We start from the raw sequence: 23,387 nt of genomic DNA, 5'->3' as shown, positions 1-23,387 counted from the left end.
CACAGAGACATTAGAGAGGTAATAAATAAAACAAGATGAGAAAGAATACTGATACAGATGTCCAGAGGCATGGTCTGAAAAATACTTCCCAACCAATAATGGATGAACCTTCTTCTGCCTGCCTCTTTCCAGCCTCTAAACTTCACCTGGCCAAGACCAGAGGGATTATCTGAGCCAATTCACTTAACTCAGAGATGAGAAATCTGGGTAGATGAAAAATCTGCGTAAAACTCAGAAATCAGAGACTGCAAACATCAGGGCTACAACGCAGGCCTCTAGCAATCCCTCCTTATCATGTGATCCCTGCTAAGAACTGGCTCAGAACTCTCCGGATACAAATCTCTAACAGGGCATTTGAAGATAATGAAGCCGCCTCTTGGTGCTCTTATTCAAGGCTAAATGATATCAACTTTTTCCCTATTTTGTGTGTGTGTGTGTGTGTGTGTGTGTGCCACAGCTCCTCTGGCATTCTGCTTTACTTTTGAGGAGAGACTGAATGAAAATGTAAAGAAAAAAAAAGAAGGTTGTGTTCTGTAAAATCCCTACAGAGCCTACCTGAAGGAAAACCTCTTTGCCCCTGCACACAAAAGATTTCTTACGTAAGTAGGGAGTGCCAGCAAGTACTATGCACGTGGGGGGTTCTCTCGATAGTGCTGAATATCCAGGATTTTTCCATGATGTCATTTCTACTGCTAAATTTTCGTTTCTTGGGACTACATCCACTAGGCATTTTCATGTCTTATGTAATTCCGATTTATAGATGAAAACATGGAGACTTAAAGAAGTTAAGTAGCCCACAGGCCACATAGCTAACAAGTGACAGAGCTCGGTGTCCTAAGTCACCATTTGGCTGTACTGCCTCCGTGCCTCTGTCATCCACTGCAAATCTACATGAAAACCCACTTCCCACACAATTCTTACACCTAACTGTCCTTGTTACACCAAAGGACTAGGCCCAGGTGCCCTGCCTCCCAGTATGGTTCCCGCCCACCAGCGTGCCTGGGAAGAACGAGAGCCAAGCCCACGAAGGGCGTAAAAATCTATCCAGTCTCCACGTAAGGTCAAGGGCACATTCGCACTAATTCACATCTGGGAACTTACAGGCTCAGTACCTAGATATTAACACCACCGCCCAGGAAATCTACCCACAGTTAACAACACATCAAAGAGTGTTGCTAACTTGACTGAAAAAGCTGTGAGGTCCCAGTAAAAGAAATTCATGTCCAGTCTACAGAAAACCTCCCTAACGCAAAAGGTAAAATCCAACCCAATCACAATTAGTAAATCCCTCAGTGAGGTCTGGGTTCATAGGGTTTATCGCTCAGGTACTTATGGTCCCGATTTTGTTGTACCTAAGGATCATTTTTATTTTCTACACCCAAATGTGATTTACACTTGTTCCAGTGAATATTTTTGTGGAACTATTCTTATAATCTACTGAGATTATTTTAAGCTTTGTACTGGCCTCTGAAATAATAAGCTGTCCTGAACACACACTGAAGATCCTACGAAAGTGATTTACCACGGGATGAAGCTGGCAATGGGAAAGCAGCAGAGAACCATGTTAGGAAACTTTCTGTTAACAAGGCCTTGAAACAGTTATGCACTTTATAAAACAGAAAGGCACACATTCCTAGGTTTTTTTAAAGCTAAACTACAACTAACACACAAAAAACAAGGAGTTCACAGTAACATGCCATGAGAGTCAAATAAAATGTTTAGACATTTGCAGTGCATAAAAATTGTAATTTAATTCTTATATCCTCTAAGTTCATCACAAGACAAATTGAAAATTGCTGGAAATTCCCAAATGAAAAATTCACAAGGTTTTACAAGTGTTCTATTCCCTTAAAACTCACTTGGCCAAACCATCCCTATAATCAAGTATCTCAAAAAGCATTTAAGCGGAGCTTATCTATAATGCGATCTTTTCAATGCTGCAAATCAGGAGGTATAAAAAACCCTTCTAATGTACACAATCCAACACCACCCGGTGAAGCCTTGGGGACGGGAGGAGATATGAAAGACAAGTACCTCGTAGTTTGAGAGAAAATCTAGTAACTCTGATTGAGATGGGATGTAGAGAAGTGGTTTCATCACCCGGCGGACAAACTTCTCAATGTAAACAGCACTCATGGGGCCTTTGTATTCGATTGGTCCAAAACTAGTACCAAAAAAATAAAAAAAAATAACAAATAAAAATAATACACCATGCATTAGACCTGTTACGTGTAACTGAAATCATCAACACCACGAAACGAAAATGTCTCGCTTTAGGATCCCGACTGCTTCACAGGGAAGTAGCCTTCTGTGTCCCAGCAGGTGAAAGGAGGGCCAACTAAGCATTTCAGGTGAGGAGAGGTACAAACAGCCACTGCCCTTCTATGAGCTTAATTCAACTGCAAATGGAATTTCAAAGCAAAGAACATTCATTCATTCTAGCCTCTAGAAAAGAAAAAAAAAAAAATCCCCAAACAATATTTCTTTAAAAAAACAAAACCAAACAGAGAGGCAATCCTGGAAACTGACCAAAACTGCTACAGGATTCCAGGATCTTAAGTACGTAATTCAACAAGCAGAATTTACTTTTACACATCACTCTTATGTTTTTTTATTGTTTACTTATTTTTGAGAGAAAGAGACAGAGAGAGCGCGAGAGCATGAGTGGGGGAGGGGCAGAGACAGAGGGAGACAAGAGAATCCAAAGCAGGCTCCAGGCTCTGAGCCGTCAGCACAGAGCCCGACGTGGGGCTTGAGCCCATGAGCCATGACGTCAAGAGCTGAGCGCAAGTCAGAGGCTCAATCGAATGAACCACCCAGGCACCCCATACACATCACTCTTAAATAAGAAACAAGGTACGCACTTGGCCCTTGACCTACTAAAATGTACTTATTAAATATTCCCACAGGCACTTACACAAGGGATCACTAAATCACCTTAAACCTATTTGAAGTTTTATTGCAACAAAATAAGATTATGTGAAGGGACAAAGCCAGGGACCTGCAAAAATGGTCTTATTTTCCTTTCCAGCTGTGCTGAGGGATGCCCAGGAATTGGATTTCGCATTGCTAAGCAATAATACCAACATTCAGTTATCCTTCTAAGCTAATCAGAGTCCTCACATGGCTTTCTTCAATCTTGCACAAGACAGACATTCCTCAAATATAACTGAAGGGTATGTGGCGGGGAAGTGGAGTCAGGTGAAATTCAACAACTCCATAACCATTCTTCTGTCCACACAGAAACTGACATTATGCTTCCTGTTCATTGCAGCAATAAACAGTCAAGAATTACATAAATGCTGTGAGATCCCAATAGTAAATGGTTATGTAAATGAACACACACACATAATGTGATGCGATGACCACAATTCCTCAGTGTGTACTGCAAAAGATGAGGCCAAACAAAAGAATGTTAGCATGAAAAGGTAAAAACAGCATTCTACATGCACAGCTGGAAGACAGAGTTAACAGTTCTATCAATTCAAGACTTGTAACTAACTTAAGTTCAAAAATTACCACCGCCACGACCCCATCGGCTGCCAACAATGCTTAATTTAAAGGAAGAAATCGAAAAATCATCTGATAGTTTATTTTCTTCCGCAAAAAGGGGCCAAAAACCTGGAAACCTCATCTACTCAGGCAAACAGGCTCCGGGAGTGTTGCTATAAGGATCCCAGTGACTTGGGAAAGCGGAGGAACCTCGGTATGCAGGACGCACAGTGCATTTTACCAACACGCCATCACTGCCACGACCACAGGACAAGCTGGTCCAGGGCTGCAGGGCCTTGGGGAGAGTGTTTTAAGAAACGATTCCCTGCTTCAGAGCCTTTAAAAAACTTTCCTCCTCACTGGTATCAACACACGCCAAAAAATGAAATCCACTTAAGCAAAACAGAAAGTCTACTAATTTCTTCAAGCAGCTACTACGACACTAGTTTCGCCGTTACAAAAACAGCAACAACAAAAATACAAACTGCAACGTCCTGCCCAGTGATGGGGCCTAAGTGCCACGTGTGCAAGCGCTATTAACCAAAACAACCTCAAGTCTACTGACTGGTCACGAGAGAGGTTGGGTGAAGAAACGCATTCGTTCACATGCGTTACGTATAAAACAGAGGGCTTTTTAGGTATTTCTGTGCCTGAGCGCTTTCTTCTGTTTCAGGTACACTGGGAACGGTGGATACTGAAATGCGTAGGACGAGGTCTGAACTAATTTAAACAAGTAACACTCAACAGGCGAAGAGGAGGGGCCACACCTCGAGGGCAGCAGAAACCTCAAATCCCTCATCAGGAAAATGAGAAGGCTGGACTAGATGCTCCTAAGGTTCTCTGCGTGGCCTTGCACTCTTTCTATAAATCTAAGAAAACAGGGTGAGACGATATACTGCACAGCCATACAGCCCAAAATGGTATTTTGCACTGTGTTCAAGGGAACTCTCCTGATTGCAATATCACATCAAGCTAAGCCCACCTCTGGGCAGCTGGCGTGCTTACCTAGAGTTGCAAGGCCTATCCTCCTCGCTAGGCACCTGTGCCCTATTTCCTAGCCCCTCCAAAAAGAAATGCAGGGACCTTCGCAGGGCAAACTTATTGATCCCATTACAGAGCACAGAGCTTTTACATCTTCAAATCTAACATTACGATATGAGAAGGGTTCTTCTATCTAGAATAGACTTTGAAGGTGGAGACGGGGTAAAAAAGTGCATTTTTGCTCAAGTATTATTTACCAGCTCCTAACAAACAGTTCTATGAGCCACACAACATTTTGTACTGGAAACGTGAAGTGTCATGGAGCATGACAGTCGGCAAGTGATACTTTGATGATGTCTGTCATAAATCCCCACTGACGGAAACCCAAGAAGTTCAGACAGAGGAGGGGAAAATGCAGCGTAAAAAGTAAAGCTCTTACTAATGAAAGCTTCCGTGCCCATTTTACCTTCATTAACAAACTTCAAGCCAATTACATTGAAGCCGTCCCCTTTCTTCAAACTTCTTCAAGTCAGATTTCAGACATTATTTAACACACACAGCAAGGTCTGGGCAGTACTCCAAACTCAAACACCAGTATTTGTGCAGCATAATAAACTGACTCCCTAAGTGGGATACAGACTAAAGGCAGCCTCTTGTTACTTCGGGCTAGATGAATGCACTGGGGGACAAAATTTACGAAAATCTTTTAGGGTTTCAAAGCTCTCTGGGTTCCAGTATTATGGGCACAGGATTGTGGACTCGTAGTAATTTTCGTCCCAGTTGAAAAGGTGCTACGACTCCCTCCTGACTATGCTATGTTGCCACGTAGCAGGGTTAAGGACTTCTGCGTATTCTCACACAATAAAATACTTGTAGGTTATCCGCAATATACAGCCACACAATGGGGTGCCAGAATTATCAAAAACAATGCTGCAGACTATGTAATGGCATGACAAGATTTTCACAAAAGCACGAAAAAGCAGTTTAGAAAATACTATCACTACATGACCCCTCTTTTTTTTATTAAAAAAAAAGAGGGTGGGTATGTAGAGTCACAGAAGATATAAATCAAAACACACAGAGATTATGTAAGGTTGATAAAATATCCAGACCCTTTAACTGATGTAGTTTTGCTTCTCTGTATTTTCTCAATTCCCTACAGGGAATATCTAATCCTTTTAAACAGAAAAAAGAATTTGCTTTGGAACTTAATTGGAATTAGAAATCAAAATCTGAAGACTAGCTAACAGTTCTTACCTCCGATGATACAGATGTATTACAGGGAAATGAAAGAAATGCTTCTGTCTTCTGCATTTCCCCTGGTTCCACCAACAGTTAATTGCCACAAACAACACCTGCAGAGCCAAAAAAGGTTTCAAGTGACTATGAATAACAACTGAAAAATTACCAAGATTTTAAAGATAAAATTATAGAAATGGAACTATTCCTCTCTGAAACACAAAGTATGAAAAAAAATTATTTCCAGTATTCAAAGAAGATCATAATTTACCTCTGCAATTAAAAAGAAAGACCCTCCTCTACGTGTCTAGCTCAGACACTAGCATTTTAGTAGCATTTTATAGTTTAGCCCAAGAGGGAAATGGTTTCATTTGAAACCTAAAAAATATTTTTCATGTTTATTATTGAGAGAGGGAGAGACAGAGAGAGACAGAAGGTGAGCGAGGGAAGGAGGGAGACAGAATCTGAAGCAGGCTCCAGGCTCTGAGCTGTCAGCACAGCGCTGGACACGGGGCTCGAACTCACAAGCCTTGAGATCATAACCTGGGCCGAAGTCGGACGCTTAGCTGACTGAGCCACCCAGGAGCCTGGATTTGCTCTGAATTCTAAAGTGAATGAGCAAGCATTACACTAAAACTCAGTAGAAAGAAAGACAGGTCTTTTGATAGTCAAACTGAGGGTATGAGAAGGAAAGAAAAAAAAAAAAAAAAACCTGCAAATAAAACATCGCTAAAGCCAAAGGACCGTTATTAATGACTATATTAAACATGAATAAGGATAACAGATAGATTAAGGCATGCTCTGAAATGGAATATTACACAGCAAAAGTATGAATTAAATACATATTTATAGGTAGATGCTGCAGTATTTAAATCTCCAATCTACTTTGAAACGTCCCCAAACCAAGATGAGTTAACAGATTAGAGCAGAGTTTCTCAGCTTTTGCACTACGGCTATTTTGGCCTTCTGTCGTTAGGAGGGTCTGTGTTACATGCATTTCTGTTGTGCGGGGCCGTCCCCCACTCTGGGGGCGCCATGTCCGGGAGTAACCTGGCCTCTACCCACCCCAGGCCAGCAGCTCCCCGTCCAGAGCAGCGGTAACCAAAAATGGCCCCAAACCCTGCTCACGGTTCTCTGGGGGAGAAAACTTCCTCCAGTTGAGAACCACTGACTAGAGGAATAATAAGATGAATAAATACATGATAAAACAAGCACAATAAAATGTGAATAGCAAAACTCACGTGGCAGGTATATATAAACTCCTTCATCTTTGCTACGTGAAGAAATTTTCATAAGAACATTGAAAAAATATGAAAACTACAAATGAAAAATCACTTTCAAATGCCTTCCTTGTACTTACTAAGTAGCAGTATTGCTCTAAACTCTGTAGAGGCTCTATGGAGCCATTTACGAAAAAGAAAAGCAACAAAATCTTTACTTAAGGGGACATCTCACTCTTTTACTCAAAAATAGGGCACACTCTACCACATTTGCTAATTTTACTAAGCGGTAGGGCTTAAAAGATTTTTTGCCTGTTTCCAAGAATAAACCCCCTCCTTCTCCCTAGTGAGAACACAGAATAACCTAAGCTCTCCATTTGGAAGGAGCTGGAAGAACAAAATGTGAAAAAAGCAGTGCCCATTAGTTGTGGATGGCACCATCACTCCACCACTCGTCACGTGATCTCTAGCCGAGCGGGCCACCGTGGAGGTGTGAGGTCCCGCTTCCGACAACAGGGACGTGAGTGCCAGCCCCAGAGCTGCCGGGAGAAAGCACAGAGCCCGGCACACCAGAACGCCGTGCACACCGTCACTCGGAAGGACGGTTAGACCGCAAATAACCGACACCCTGGAACACAGTACATGCTCCCCGTGTTCCCCACACGTTCTCTAATTTCAGAAAACTTGGGGGAAGGCCTGGGGAACGCCTGCCTCCCAGGGCTCCAGTGGAGTTCCTGTTTCCTCCCTGGAAGGGTCTACCAGGTTATTTGCATTTTTTTTTTTTTTTTTTTTGAAGTCAGCTCTACTGCCCAACGTGGGGCTTGAACTCATGACCCTAAGAATAAGAGTCACTTGCTTTGCCAACTGAGCCAGCCAGCTGCAGCTCTTACTAGCCATTTTTCAAAGGGGAGGAGAGTAAAGGGAGCACAGGGAATTGACTGATCCCCTGGGTCCCAAGTCAGAGCACAGAATCACACCCCTGAGAATCCATGTCATTGGAAACAGAGTTATAATGAAGAGCTAGATTTAAACAGTGCTTTGCACCACATTCAGGGATACATACAACGGTTTGAAAGGCTTTGCCAGGCCGGGCAAAAAGCCTCACCAGCATTTATAACATTGTTACTAAGAAGAACCAACCCAGAGTTCCAAAGAAACTTGGGACCCCAGCTGCCTGCATGAGTTACCTCAGATCAGTGGTTCTCAGCAGCCGCCTCTCAGAAATCTGTGGGAGGCTCGCTCTCTGGCTTGTTGCAATGACCCAGATGCTGCAGGGCATGTGTGGGCAGGGGCTGCAATGACCCAGATGCTGCAGGGCATGTGTGGGCAGGGGCTGCAATGACCCAGATGCTGCAGGGCATGTGTGGGCAGGGGTTGCCCTAGGGGTACGCCTGGGATGATGTTGCGTCATCCCAGAGCAGCTTTAAATGTCCAAACGATGTGGGGGGAAAACCCGTTTATCACTCAAGCCTAGGACCGAACTCCTTTTTATATGTGAAGCCACATCATGGCTTTTGTATTCACTGAATTTCTCCAGAAGGCAACGCCTATATGAATACAGGGCAGAAAAGACTGGTTCCGGACTTTACCAAGAGTTGTTCACCACTTAGGAAACTCGAATCACTGTAAGCAGAGCCCCTCCAGTAACTGAGTTTCTGACACACCACTTTTATGAGTCTGCATTTCCAATCGCCCACCCGCAGTCGTTCCACATAAAGGCACAGAAACTACTTTGCCTGAGCATTTACATACGGAAACACACATGGTCTAGTTATACATTATTTTGGTCTCCCCCACCTTTATGCGGTAATTAGTGTATTGGATTGAGTATCTTGAAATCATATGTGTAGGGAAATTTTATCACCTGTGAATTCCTTTTCAGGACAGAAAATGGCACATCACAAAATACTTGTTGCATAAATGGCAACGGGGACCCACTGAGTTGAAAACCACTGCCACAAAGAGGACTCATGGGCCCATATATCCCTCGTGTCTAGCACAAAGGTGACCTTCATTAAGCATCTGTTGCATGTGGCTCTCTGGTCCAAGTATTTTTTATTTTTTTTCAAGTATTTTTAAATACTGCTACGTAGTACTCGTGACACATAAATGTGTCTTACGGTAAACAACTAATCAAATACCAAAAGGAGAGTCAACTACGTCTCCCAGCACTGAAACCAAACAGCTTGGGCCCCTTAGGTGAGCACTGAGCTGTGCTACAGGGAAATGCACGTTCGGCTCCCTCTCCGGCCGCTACCCACCTATGACCCTCCCAGCCAGAGATCCTGTTTCTTTACAGAAGCCTTCACGATGGATGAAGCGAGGCTCCGGGCCTTCACCCGGGCTAACTCAGCTAGCGGGGCAACGTGTGCCTCTCTGGGAACGACCCGCCCAGCACACGGTCACTCGATTCGATTCTCGGGTTCAACGTCAGCATTACCTGGTCCGACAGCTGACTCGCTGCTTGCTCAATCTCTGACCTGGCAGCAATGGACTGTCCACACCACGGAGCGTAGAAAAACAGCAGCACCACCTCTGAATCCCGGCGAACGTGCTCTGCGTAGTCCAGCTGCCCCTGGAAGAGGTCAAGAACCGGAGACCTCGAGGAGAAAAAGCTGACAGGTGGCTTTGCTGGTATTATCACATCTTTTGCTCGACTAAAAAAGAGCAAACACAGACAAGATCGCTAAGTTTATCTTCTTCTGAGGACAGCTTCGTGTGGAAGGAGAACAGAGCTTAAAAGACAAATCTCTGGCATAAGGAAAAGGAGTTCCCAAAACATTGTCCTGGAGTAAAAAATATTCTGTGCTAAGGCGATATTTAGCTGAGAGAAAGCAAGCAAGACATAAACGATAAGCTGAAAACGCCTTTCTAATATTGTCTCCCCAGATGTGGGATGGAAAGGCAGCAGACAAGGAGGATGTCTTGGAATAACCTATATTCTTCTCTCCCACACCCCAAACACTCCATCCTCGGCTCTCTGTGGCAGGAGCCACAACATCAGAACAACCAGCGAGCTGGCTCAGAACTAAGGGGAGGGAGCACACGCGGGCTACCGCTACTAAGATTTGTATGGCAAATTCTTACATCAACTGAACTTTGAGAAGACATTAAGTTTCTTAGCTGGAGTTGGCCTGTACTTATCCAGGGCATTCTGGCAGAAGTTATACATATTGGGAAGCATCACTATAATGGAGTTGGGGGGGCCAGATGGGGGGAGCCAGCACCTCTCCAGGTCAATTACAGGGAAAATGATCAATTACAGACTCCAACAGGAGAATCCTCAACAGGAAAAGAAATAGGGGCCCCAAGAGGAAAAGATAGAACACCTCCTACCCAAAACTGACCACTTCATCAGCGATGAGCCAATGAAAAACTGTCATCCCCCTGAACTCTTGCTTCTCTCCAATTTACTTTCATTCACAACAACCCCTCCCAATTTCCTCCTTCTCCATAAAATAATGTTCCTCTCCTTTGTATGTGGGACTTGCCTATGGCTTGCCATAGCTTGTATGTCCCAGATGACAATTCTCTGCTGTTCCTGAATAAACCCACTTTTCTGGTAAAGTAACTTAAAAAAATTTTTTTTATTTAATGCTTATTTATTCTTGAGAGAGACAGAGGGTGAGTGGGGGAGGGGCAGAGAGAGAGAGGGAGACACAGAATCTGAAGCAGGCTCCAGGCTCCAAGCTGTCAGCATAGAGCCCGACGCGGGGCCTGAACTCACAAACCACGATGATCATGACCTGAGCTGAAGTCAAACACTTAACTGACTGAGCCACCACAGTGTCATGATCCCAAGGCTAGTAATGATGAACAACAAAGTAACAGCCCATTTTAACTGGACACCAGGCTTCCTGAATCCCTGAGGTTCTCAAAAGGGAGAGATCAAGAGGAGACAGGAAAAACTGAGTGATCTGAAGTCACAGAGCTGCCACTACTTTTCCCATCAAGACAAAAACGGTCTTGGCTGAAGCTGCATATCCCACCATGTGAAAGGAGCCTATGAACACCTTGAGCTGTTCACACATCTGCCCTAACATGGCATAAAACCATAATGGTGGTGTAGCCAAGAAACCCACAGAATAAAAATGGGACCCGAGAAAATACTCAATTACCCCAAAAAGCAGAAGGATCAAGAAACGAACAAAAATGGAAAACAAATAGCCAGAAAGTAGACTTACTTCCAACAATATCAATCATTACATTAAACATAAAAGGACTAAACCATCCAGTTAAGAGGAAGAGAATGCCAGACTGGATAATGAAGCAAGACCCACCGTAAGCTATCTAAAAGACACACATTTTAAACATAAATTCAAAGGGTGAAAGTATAAGGATGGGAAAAGATAAATTATCTAAATAGTATGCATAAGGAAGCTGGAGTAACTCATTAGGTAAGAGACCAAAACTAGGTATATTCTTACAATCAAATGTTACTCAGCAATAAAAGAACTGAAACAGGGGCGCCTGGGTGGCTCAGGTGGTTGTGTCCAACTTCAGCTCAGGCCATGATATCACAGTTTGTGGGTTCGAGCCCCATGCATCCGGCTCCAGAGTGACAGTGCAGAGACTGCTTGGGGTTCTCTCCCTCACACACACATGCACACACACGCTCTCTCTCTAAAAAATAAATAAGCAAAACTTAAAAAGAAAAAAAAAAAAAAGAACTGAAACATACTATAATTGGATGAGTCTCAAAATAAGTACACCAAATGAAAGAAGCAAGACACTAAAGGATACAAACAACATTAATGCATTTATACGTTTCCAGAAAGGACACTTTCTGGGGAGAAGGAAATCTTATGCGTCTCAACTGAAAGCATGGAGGTGGTTAAACTTATGTCATCAACCTGTACGTGTCACATGTGTAATTCCACTGAGTGTAACATACACCAAAATGAAGCTGATGAGGAAAAAAGCTTGGCCGCTGTGCCCCCTCGTCAGCAAGGCTTGCTCTGACAACTGAAGCGGGAGACCTGACTTCTTCTCTCGGCTCCCTATTCGTTGTCTTTATACCCCTCACCACAATCAGTAACTTACTTCTTTTACCAATTATTTATCTACTCTACCACGTCATTAACTGCATGAGGGCAAGAACCCTATCTTTTCCACTGGTAGATCCTCACGATTTATAGCGCCTGGTACTCTGAAGTTCAATAATTTGTGAAATGAACAAACCTACCCTACTCACCTCACCTGAACATACACAAAAGGAAATTAAATATAAACCCATACAGATAGACATTATGAAGAACACTCAGAACCCAAGTACCAGAGGCCCATGTGTTTTACTAGAGACGATCCTAAGGGCCACATCCTTATGTTCTAACTTCACAGATGTGTCCAAATGAACCTGATGATCTGGTTTCTCAGAACACAGCAGAGGAGCAGGAAGGAAGAACGAGGAGGAGAGCGCTGCCAGCTCTGAGACATGCAGCAGACAGACAAGTATTTAGAACCAAAATAGAAAGTGTCAACACCCAAGACCCAGACTCCTCTAAGAGTCTTGGGTCATATAGCACAAGGGAAGGAACCCACACCTTCCTCTGCATCGAGAAGGTGTTAGCTTCCTGAATTAAGAAGACAGATTTAAAATTACTACTTCCCTATTTTAGCCAAAAACTATCAATCTCCTAAAGAAGTGGTAGTACCAAAGAGCAAATCCCCTATTTACTCACTCAAACTAATTTTTCAACCCAGCAGTCAGGAAGCTTAGGCAAAATGTCTTTATAACCTGAAAAACTCGGTCACTTACACAGTAATTCAAAAAATGCTCATCAAGCACATGTTGTTTATGCTTCAGAAACTGCACTACAGGTACCAAGGCTATAGCAGAGGGCGTAATAACGTCCTCAAGGGACTTACTTTCTCAAGGAAGGAGACACGCCGACAACCAAACACGTAAGCAACACACAAAAAGATCACGGCTGCGTGGAAAATGGAACAGGGTGATTTGGCAGGTGACAGGGCATCTTTTAAGCTGAGACCCGAATGACAGGCAGTCATGCAAAGAGATGACGGAGGCCCTGTGTGTGACACATTATTAAAAGCCCCCAAGTTCCCCTCCTTGGAAGTCCTTTTCTACTATTCAAACTGGGTGCGGAGTGTGAAATGATGCAATCTGAGGAAAAACGTAGGTCTGTGACAGCCAGCCAAAGGGCACTGACGAACTCAGTATTACTGCCCCGCGTGCTCAGAGCAGGTCCTAGAGTAAGTCAGCCAGGTAAACACGTGGCCCATCAAAAGGGAAACATTAACCAGGGAAGAGAAACATCTGCCTCTGCTCCACCAGAAAGGGTGACAAGCTTCCATTTAACTCTTAAGTTCGCTACACATTTTTGAGACACTGTATCTAGATCAAAGATTTCCTGCAGCTTTGAAGGCTAGTAAGTAGTCTCAGGTACACAAGACTCCAGAGCTGCTTGCAAACAAAACAGGCAGGCTGCAGCTCCCAAGTGTTATAAGAAATACACACACCCCTACACCTCCATCCAAAGAGGATCTGAAGCAGCTCTGAAATTAGAAAATGCGATAAAGCAAAATGAATATACGCACAAGTACATATATAGATACAGACACACAACTTTTTTCCCTCCAAAACCAGGGTGAAAGGAAAGAGAGCAGGATGAAGCTATGGAGATCCACTGCAGAGAAAGGCAGGTAAATAAAGATTAAAGGGGCGCCTAGGGGGCTCAGTCGGTTTGAGAATCTGATTCTTGGTTTCAGCTCAGGTCATGATCCCAGGGTCATGGGGTGGAGCCTGCTTAAGATTCTCTCTCTCTCTCTCTCTCTCTCTCTCTCTCTCCCCCTCTCCCCCGTTCAAGTGTGTTCTCTCTCTTCCTCTTAAAAAAAAAAAAAAAGATTTAAGGCCCCCCAAAATGCACAATTATTGTGTTTCAACGCCCAACCTTTTTTTTTTTTTAACATTGAGAAAGACAGCGAGCAAGGGACAGAGAGAGAGGGGTACAGAGAATCCCAAGCAGGCTCCGCGCGGACAGGGGCAAGCCCAATGTGAGTCTCCAGCTCACAAACTGTGAGATCATGACCTGAGCCAAAGTCGGACGCTCAACTGACTGAGACACCCACGCGCCCTTAAATCAACCTTTTCTATGTGATCTGGTTTGAACCCAGCTAAGCCACCAATACTGACAAGGGCTGTCACTGATCTTAAGCCTGGAGCTATTAATGAAAATAAAATTTTTTAAAATCCTACTCTCCCGGAAACCTCTGTCTTCATTAATGCAAAAATCTTAAAAGTAAAATAGAAAAAGGGGACCAGACATGTTGGTGTATGTAATAGATGATGACACCCTTCACTCAAACGAGACTCTCCAAAATCAATCTCAGCCTACTGAATGACGGTCCGGATTTGCCAGCAGCAGAGCAAAGCTGGACAGGCAGGCAGCCATTCACCGGCTCCCTCCTAGCCTGAAGCAGGAAGGGACCTTGCTCTGCCTGCTCTAGTAACTCGATTTACACAATTCCTGCTTCCCCAAATCTCAAAGGACCTTCTTAGCCATTTAAAGTCAGGTTCTTTCAGAACAAACACTAAGCATTATTTCTACAGATGAACAAGCGGTAAGCTTCCCACCCTGGAGAGGGGGGAACCTCTCTTCCTACTTTGAACCCACGTGACACCTTGTAACTTCACCATGTAAAATACTTCATCCATTTTCCTTTGTGCAGCTTGTGATGAAGAGCAAGGTTAAGAGCCTAGCACTGACAACGAAGGATTCAAATTCCAGATCAGCCACTTAATGGGGGGTGGGGGTGATTTTGGGCAAGTCTGTAACCGGACCAAAGCTCAATTTCTTCATCTATCAGCTGGAAGCATAAAAATATACCCAGGCTTTACTGGGGATTGAGATTTAAAAGGTCCAGACCAGGCTCTCAGATTATGCGTTGAATGAATACATGCACTGATGTTCGCTACAGTTCTCGAGGAGGCAATTTTGTTCCCCAGGGGACACTTGGCAACGTCTGGAGACGGTGCCGGTTATCATATCTAGGGCTGCGTGCTACTGGCATTTAGTAGCTACAAGCCAGGCTACTGCTGGGCACTAACATGGACAGGACAGCCCCCTTCGCCCAGCGGGCAGCATAGCACCTGGCACTTGGCAAATGTTCAAGGGCGGTTATAATCTGTTCTCTTTCCACTAAAATTCCCAAGCCTCTGACGCCTCTCTGACAACGGGAGCCACATACTATGCAGAACATACTCAGTACAAATGCTCCAAGGGGAAATCTTCCTCTGAGCTAATATGCCAGTCAGTTGCAACCGAGACTTCTACAATGGAAGTCCCGGGAGATAATACTGAAGACTTGGGAGACCAAAAGTACTCCTGAAATTTGTCTTATTTTATTTTTTTAAGTTTACTTTTTTGAGAGCGAGCGAGTGCCCAAGCGGGGGAGGGTTGAGAAAGGGACAGAGAATCCCAAGCAGGCTCTGCGCTGTCACCACGGATGTGGGGCTCGAACTCAGGAATCAGGAACCCTGAGGTCATGACTTGAGCCGAAAGCAGATACTTAACTGACTGAGCCACCCAGACGCTCCCAACCATCCTGAAATTCGAATTAACATTTGTACCTGCGTCCCTTCCCCCAAAAGCAGCACATAAACTTTTAATTTTTCCTGTTCACTGTGCTCCAGCCTACTGGGCTTTCCTTCCAGTTCCAGGAAAACACCAGCTTGCCCACGCTTTGCACTTGCGCTCCCTCTACCTCCGACACTCTTCCCCCAAATCTTCGCAATGCTGGCCCCTTCCTCCTTCCTGTAAGAGCTTCCTGGTCGCTCCATCGCGAAGGCCAATCTGCCCCACCCTCGTATCCCTTCTATTATTGCCTGCACAGCACTTCCACAAGTCCTTCAAAATGACATGAAGTTGTTTTCTGCCTGTCCCACCCACTGGAAAGGAGAGTGTGATTTTTTTATCGTCAACGCTCCCCCTGATGAGCGCTCCCCGCACGGCACGTGTGGATAAATAATCTTTAGATCGATGGATGCACGAATTCTCGAAGGGCTCCAACAGCTGTGAATCATCACACTCGACGCACAAGGGCAACAAAATGCGTGTTAAATGCGGGCCCTAGAGCCTGGGCAGAAGTGACAGGTGCACCCCCAAGAAACCCCAACAGGTGACGAGCGGCTCAGAAGCTGGCGCACTTCCCTCGCTGCTAAAACGGGAGGAAGGGGCCCCGGGCAGCGCCCGAAAACCTCTCCCGGTGGCTGGCGGGCGGGCGGGCCAGGTGGCGGGCTCGGCTGCAGGCTGGGCAGAGTCGAGCCCGTCGCTGCACGCGAAGGCCGCGACGACCCCCGACCCTGCGGGCCCGGAGCGGGTCCTGCGCCGCCGCCGGGCCGGGGCCCCGGGGACGCGGGGCCGCCTCACCTGCAGGTAAACTTGAGGGCGACGAGCAGCGCGCAGCCGAGCGCCACGGCCCCGCAGAGCAGCTCGGGCCGCCGGCGCGCCATGAGGGAGGCGCCGCGCAGCCCGCGGCGGAGCCGGCCCGCCGAGGACGCTCCGGCCGGGGCCGGGCTGAAGGAGCCGGAGCCCGCGGAGCCGCCGCCGCCGCCGCCACCCTCGTCCTCGGCGTCGTCGCTGCTGCTGCTGCTGTTGCCGCCGCCGCGGCCTCCGCATTCCGACATTACATGCTCCCTGTCGCCGGCTTTATACCGCCGCCGCCGCTTCGGGCCACAGGGCCCGGCCCGGCCCGTCGCTCCCCAATCCCGCAGTTCGCCGCGCCCGCTAACCCGGACCCTCCACGTCAGCCCCGCCGCCGTCGCGAAGCCCGCCCCCGCGCAGGCGGCTCCGCCCCCGCCCGCGGAGCCTGCGCGGACGCCGGCACCTCCCGGCGGACCCCGCCCCCCCCCTGCTGACGGAGTCTGCGCGCACGCCGGCCCCGCCTGACAGCCCCGCCCCCGACCGAGCCACGCCCCTCGCCCGCGGAGCCTGCGCAGACGGCCTCCCCGCAAGCGCCACCTGCGGCCCGGCGGTCTTCCCACAGGCCCCGCCCTCCGTCCGCGGAGTCTGCGCAGTCGCGGGTCGAGCGTCTTCCAGTCCACACCGGGATCCGCTTAGGGCGCGTGCAGGCAGCCGCCGGCCGTCGGGGCTCCCAGCTTGGCCTGCTGCATTTTAGGTACCATAATGACGACGGCATTCGTGCCCGCGAATCCGTACAGGCTCCGGGGACATAGGTACCGTTCATTATCTCCGCCGTATTGAAGGAAAGTACCGGCAGAGATGAGAAGTGTCCAGGGACCCAGGAGCGAGGCGGGCAGGAGAGGTCACTCGGCCTCGGTTTGCACGTCTGTAAAATGGGGGTAATAGGAGTGCCTCTCTGACAGGGTTGTTTTGAGGATCAATGGAATTTATGGAAAATGGCAGGCCCATAGTGAGGTCTTATTCTTAGTTACTGTAGTCTCCCAGTGTCCATGACCTGCCTCAATTAAGCCTACTATCATCCCTTCCACCACAGCCCTTGGGAGAGGGTGCGTGCCGCCTGTACTAGCTTCACAGATGGGAAGAAAAACTGAGGCTTGGAAAAGTCACTTGCCTGAGGCCGCAAAGCTACTAGGTGAGAAATTCAGACTCAGAGGCAGCCCCCACCCCCACCCCCAAGAAACTGCTCCAGGGACCCACTGCTGACTCTCAACACTTCCCTGACTCTGAAGGTTAGGTCCTTTCTGAATACGTTTTGTGATTATAAAGGACAAGCCAGGGGATGAGATGGGATGGAGTCGTTTCCATGAGAGAGAGGGACAACTGCATCTGGCACTAATCATTAAACAGCTCTGGGGGCCGTAGAGCTCTGTAAATGACTACAAACTAGGCAAATAAAACGCAGAGGGAACAAAGCAGTTATGATTGCAGGCAAAAAACAAACAAAAAGCATGGCTCAGACCCAGAAGTTAGGGTGAGACCTCCCCTCTGCCACAGGGCAGCTGTGTGAGCCTTGAGTCTGGTTTCCAGGGATATAAAATGTGGCCACCAGTGGCTACCTTGCTAGGGGCCCAGGACATTCAGCGTGTCCACCACTGAGGCCCAAAACGTTGGTAACTTATTTACATGTACCATTTTACTATTTGTCTTATATCTCTCCTTTTGTTCGCTCTTCCTTTTGTATTAAGTGGATGTTTGCTAGTATATTAATTCCTTTAATGATTTTTTTTTTTTTTTTAATGTTTGTTTATTTTGAGAGAGGTGGAGAGAGAGAATCCGAAGACTCTGGTCTCCATCCTATGAACTGTGAGGTGATGACCTGAGCCAAAATCAAGAGTCAAATGTCACCCGGGCACCCTTCCTTTAATGATTTTAAACCTTTTTGTTCTATCCTTAGCAGTTGTTCTGGGGATCGCTGTATACATTTTTTTCAGAATTTCAGAATTTCTAGTTGAGATTTCTACTAGCTTAATTCCAGGAAGATCTGGAAACTTCTCCAAACTAGCTTTTACCTCTTCCTGTTCTTGTGCTATTATTACTTTTCCACCTCTTCGATTACAAACCCGGTAATTCCGTGTTCTATTACTGTTTTATATAATCTTGTTTTTATAGATGCCGGGGGAAAAAATGTATTTAGGAATACATTTTTTATATTAACCTTATTTACCATTTTTAGTCCTCAATTTGTCCGTGTAGATCTGAATTCAACAGTGTATTACTAATACACTTTTGACACTGGTCAAAAGTCACCCGGTCCCCATTCACTGTAGGGTGCTAGGACAGAATCTACCCTACACTTCTATAAGACACCTGTCATTTGCACAGGCCTTGTATAAGGTTCAAAGAACTTTTGCTGCCTGCGGGTTGTCTCTTAAGACCCACAATACCTTGTGGCAGTACAACGTGATGTCTTATAGGCCAGGAAACCACCCTGGATTAAAAAAGGCGATTGATTTCCTTTTCTCTATGTAGACATGTGGCTGCTTCTCTGACACCAGAATGTACTTCTGAAACTGACAAATTCAGTTCTGAATATCCCAGGCAGTCAGGATCAGGCTGCACTGCTCTACAGGGCTAAGTCAGCCCTAACTTGTCCACATCAACCTGCATGTGAGTTTTCATGGTCACTTTTTATACCATACTCAAGTTGGTGGAGTTGGAGAAGGGGGCAGGGAGATTATATACCATATATAAACGCTTTCTTAGAACCCGAGACAAGTATACTCATTAGCTTTTAAAGCTTCTAAGCATTTACCCAGCCAACAGGATGTGCCTGACGAGGTCCAGGTTGGCAGGAATTTCGGGAGGGAAGCCGACCCCTGAGCCTGAGTGGTCCATGCAGTGGTGGCTATGCTTCCTGGAGACTTTGTGTCAAGACCCCAGAATTGGCTTTCCAGAAATTAGCGTTCTTTCCTTGCAACAAACACCCACAGGAAGTCTAAATTCTAATCTCTCGAGGACAACTGAAGAGTGTATTCATTCTCATCTTGGCCACTCACAGAATCTCAAACTTTAAGTTTCTAGCCTGGATTCTGAACACGATGACAACCAACTTTTTTCTTTTTCTTTTTTTTTTTTTTAAGAGAGGGAGGGAGAGCCCATGTGCACGTAAGTGGGAGACGGGTAGAGGAAGAGAATCTTAAGCAGGCTCCAGCCCAGTGCAGAGCCCGACTCGGGGCTCAATCTTACCACCAGGAGATTATGACCTGAGAGGAAATCAGGAGTCGGACGCTTAACCACTGAGCCACCCAGGCACCCCAAGACAACCAACTTTTTAATCTGTAAACCGAAGCAGAACACCAGAGACAACTTTTGAACACCTGCTACTCTCCCTGAAAAAAGGAGATGGGAAGCTAGTACAAAGAAAAAACGGAGTGAAGGCCTTCTGCCTAGAGAGATCTTGTACAAAACTTACACTACTGGTCTACTCTCCAGAAAAGGTCACTTGTAGCAGATTATCTATTTGGCAAATAAGAGGCACTCCTGACACATCCACCAAGTCAAGTGGGTCCCAACTGCCTTGTCACACATGGAGGGAAATCAGTCTGTCCTTGAAGAAGTCATGGGGGGCTTGCTTGTCCATCTGCAGCCTCTGGTTCTTCTAAATGCTCTATTTGTCTCGTCTCACCACCACCAACCGTGCCTTCCTCTCCACCCTGGTTGGACTCACATGCAGAAAAAAGACCCTTCTCTGTTACCCCCTAAACCCGCTTAGTCAAGGCTGTCACGAGGGAGTGGCTTTGCCCAACCGTTTGGAGGCTGGTTACATCACAGCCCAGCAGATCTCTGTCTTCCAAGTCCGTCCACCGCGCCCCCTGACCCCCGTCCCCAGCAAGGACTCGGCACTGGTAATACCCTCAGGATGTAGCAGCCCCCAAGCCCGACTGTCGGCCCTTCTCATCTCGCTCGCTGGGTCTCAGCCTCGGAAGCAGGTCAGGGTCCCACAGGACAGCTTAGCTCTGTCTCGGTCTCTGCCGGCCGTCCTGACCATGCCTTCGGTGCTCTCCAGCAACCAACAATGCCAGTCATCTGTAGAAGCCCACAGCCCACACCTGAATGAAACAAAGAAGAGCCCCACAAGGGTTCACACGTCCCTGAACCAGAGAAGCTGCTTCTCACGCCAAATCTGGGGGAGCGCAGGACAGAGTGAAAAGTCGCTTTCGTGTCTAATTTGCATCCTGCCACTAACTGCTTAAATAAAAGTGTTGAGAAAAATCAAACCTTGTGACGTTAGGTCCCAGTTTCAATAATTCTTTGTGGGCAAAGGATGACAGTGAAAAATGAAAGACCTCTATATATAAAATGTTTATTACAGGCAATATTGGTCCATACACTACACAATACCAACAGTACAAGTGTAATCTTTCAAAATCATCGTTTAAACAGCAAAAGACCAAGAAATAAAATTTGAGTCGACTGATTATTTTTCAAAATATTCTCAATGCACATTATCCTTAGTTCCCTTATTATAGTGAAACATACAAATACAGAAAAATACCCCATTTAACATGTACTAGTGTTAAATGGTTATTTGGCTTAAAATCTGAGTTAAGAAAATCCTTTTTAGCAACCTACGTACAGATAAGTAGCAAACTTTATTATATTAAACAAAGTCGTTCCGTTTCAAACCTGTGAAGAATTTCATCCATCATGTATTCCGGCCCTAGTGTCTACTCTCTCACCGCCGTGGTTCTGATCCAAAGGACCAACTCAAGGAGTCGTCTTAGACACAACCTCATCCTCTTCCCCAACACGCTTCATCCAAAAGTCTGTTCAACAGATGGCAACCGGGTAGCGGTCACTTCGCCATGCGATGCCAATGGTGCCACGAGAGCATGGCCAGACCTGTCAAACAGCCCGTTTTCCTACCTACTGTGGGTTGCTGCTCAGGAGGTACGATAGACGCCAATACAAGCAGAAAGTCTGCGGCTTCTCTGCCACGTGCCTGAGAACACTTTCCATTTTTTCTGGTCGATGCTCTGATTAGGTAACGTACATAAAAGCCAGCATATTAGTTTAAATCTTTAAACAAAAAACTATATTTTCCAAAGTCATTATCATTTGGGGCGATTAAGTGATCTTTTCTTGCTTTGTTGAGCTTCATCTTTAGGGCGTCCCTCCGCTCTTCCCACTCGTGGAGCTCGGCGTTGCCGTGTGCAAACTTACAGCCGCTTCCTTCTGTGCAGGTGCCGTTCATATACCTGCGGGGCAAGTCAGCGCGGTGAGTGCCCGCAAGTGATTCACACAAACCTGAGGAGCACCTGCTTCACCAGCAAAAAAAACCCCCTTAGTTCAAAACCTTAACCCTACGGGAGTGACTATGACACAGCCTTGACATCCACAATGGAAAAATTAGTACTTTTAAATGTATTAATGAGAAATACCGATTGTGGGGCGGAAAAGACTACAGTCCTTCCTGATGCAGTGGAAGGAAATCTGAACTGGCAGCGAGGAAAAGACACCTTCCATGGTGTGGGGTATCACGTGCATCTAAACGGGGAAACTAAATATGAAGAGTGATTTAACAATATGAGGAGCAATTCAAAATCGTGGCTGGTGGCTAAAAGATGTTCTAGGTCCACTGAAAACAAAGGAGCGAGAGTCACGTTCTCCTCTGACCTAAGTTCCACACGTGCACTTGAACAGTCAGTCATTCAAAGGCAGTTTCAGCACTCACACACGCCAGCTACAGGGCAGGTTGTGCTTAGCAACCCGCCCTTGACGACGGGAAGGGGGTTGGGGCAAATGCGAACACACGTACTTCTCTCTTCCGTTATCTCAAGACACTTCGGACCCGTATCAGCAGACCAGTGACTCTTGTCGCATGACCACAGAAGAGCGAACGAGCGTCCAAGGAGCAACCACCACTTTGAGCCCCGATCCGAGCATCCAGTGTTGGAGGACTCCACCCCCGGGTGATCCCCGCGCGCCGACCCAACGACCTGGCCTAACGACGACGTAATGGCCAGGAAAGCGGCGTGAGACCCGCCGTCCCCGCGGGGGGGCGCTACGTACCTATCGCAAACACTAAAATACCCTGTCGGAAAGCGGTGCTGCCAGCAATACTGGTCGTCCTCGGTGTGGAACACCTTCTCCTTGTGCTTCTCCGAGGAGATGTGGCCTTGCCACTGCTTCTCACTGTTGCAGTTCTTCCCACACATCCAGCAGTGAAAGTCGGCCTGGAGTGCACGAGAGACACGCGTGCCATCAGGGGTGCCGTGTGCCCCTGACAGGCCACACGCTGCTCAGGGAGGGCACCCGGACTCGGCACCACTTGACCTACTACCCCGCCTCCACTCTCGGGGAGCCTGTCTGGCCGGGGCGGGAGAGGGGGAACCAGGCAGGAAGATCAAGCTCAAGCTCAGGGTCAGAAACAGGACCAAGAAAGGGATCCCAACACCAGGAGGCGGGCCAGGACACCGGCAGCAGCAGAGAGCGGGGGTGATGGATTCGGCCAGGTTCCGGGAGATCTCTGGCAGGGAGGTGACGGACTGGTGTGCAAACAAGGATGTCTGTGGGGAGGACGAGGGTTCATGAGAGGACCCTGGGGAGGAGGAACTCTTAAGGAACAGCTGAGAGGACGTGAAAGCCCGGGATCTGCAGCTGCATAGGGAGCAGCAGCCGCTCCATCCAGGTCACGTGAAGTGAGCCTCCTACTATGGGCCACACTCGTGCCAGGGACCAGGAAAGTCCAGACGCTGAGAAGACACTGCCCCTGGGGCACAGACGGCACGGAAGGAACTGTGCTCAGGTCGCTGTAGGTACGACCACAGATGCAAGCTGTAAGGTCTGAGCAGTGGTTCCCAACTGGCTAAGAATCATGTGCACACAGGTAAGAACAGATTCCTGAAGGCTTCCTGTGAGATCGTCACTATATCTGGGGGACAGATGAAGATCCACCTGACTGAACAGCCCAGGTAAATCTCAAGACCCAGGAAGTCCAGGTGACCCTGCTTTGGGAACACAGGAACAAGGTGTCAAGGGAGTGAGCGCTGCACCCTGGCACAGGAGGGAG

General features: G+C 46.9%; 2 protein-coding genes across 6 annotated transcripts in view; both read right to left on the bottom strand.

Annotated features, from left to right (window-relative positions):
* Positions 1-16,737, bottom strand: part of TXNDC11 (thioredoxin domain containing 11) — a 60,102-nt gene extending 43,365 nt beyond the window's left edge. The window contains exons 1-4 of one of the 2 annotated variants that reach the window (XM_060648517.3): positions 16,322-16,737; positions 9,373-9,589; positions 5,731-5,828; positions 2,035-2,164 (exon numbers count right to left, since the gene is read on the bottom strand). In XM_060648517.3, coding sequence (XP_060504500.1) covers positions 2,035-2,164; positions 5,731-5,828; positions 9,373-9,589; positions 16,322-16,578 — 702 coding nt within the window. In that variant the 5' untranslated portion in view covers positions 16,579-16,737. Of the gene's footprint in view, positions 1-2,034; positions 2,165-5,730; positions 5,829-9,372; positions 9,590-16,321 lie in introns of those variants that run through there. The other variant, XM_060648518.2, reaches the window with a different exon arrangement.
* Positions 16,738-20,658: 3,921 nt separating this feature from the next.
* The window catches only part of ZC3H7A (zinc finger CCCH-type containing 7A), a 36,322-nt gene continuing 33,593 nt past the window's right edge, over positions 20,659-23,387 (bottom strand). For all 4 annotated transcript variants that reach the window (XM_060648514.2, XM_078439785.2, XM_078439786.2 and 1 more), the window contains 2 exons: positions 22,388-22,551; positions 20,659-21,573 (listed from right to left, as the gene is read on the bottom strand). In XM_060648514.2, the coding sequence (XP_060504497.1) occupies positions 21,384-21,573; positions 22,388-22,551 (354 nt within the window). In that variant the 3' untranslated portion in view covers positions 20,659-21,383. The remainder of the gene's footprint in view (positions 21,574-22,387; positions 22,552-23,387) is intronic.

This window comes from Panthera onca, chromosome E3 (assembly GCF_046562875.1).
Source record: "Panthera onca isolate mPanOnc1 chromosome E3, mPanOnc1 haplotype 2, whole genome shotgun sequence".
NCBI lineage: Eukaryota > Metazoa > Chordata > Mammalia > Carnivora > Felidae > Panthera > Panthera onca.
The sequence above is the reverse complement of the archived record's forward strand: the minus strand, read 5'-3'. Positions and strand labels throughout refer to the sequence as shown.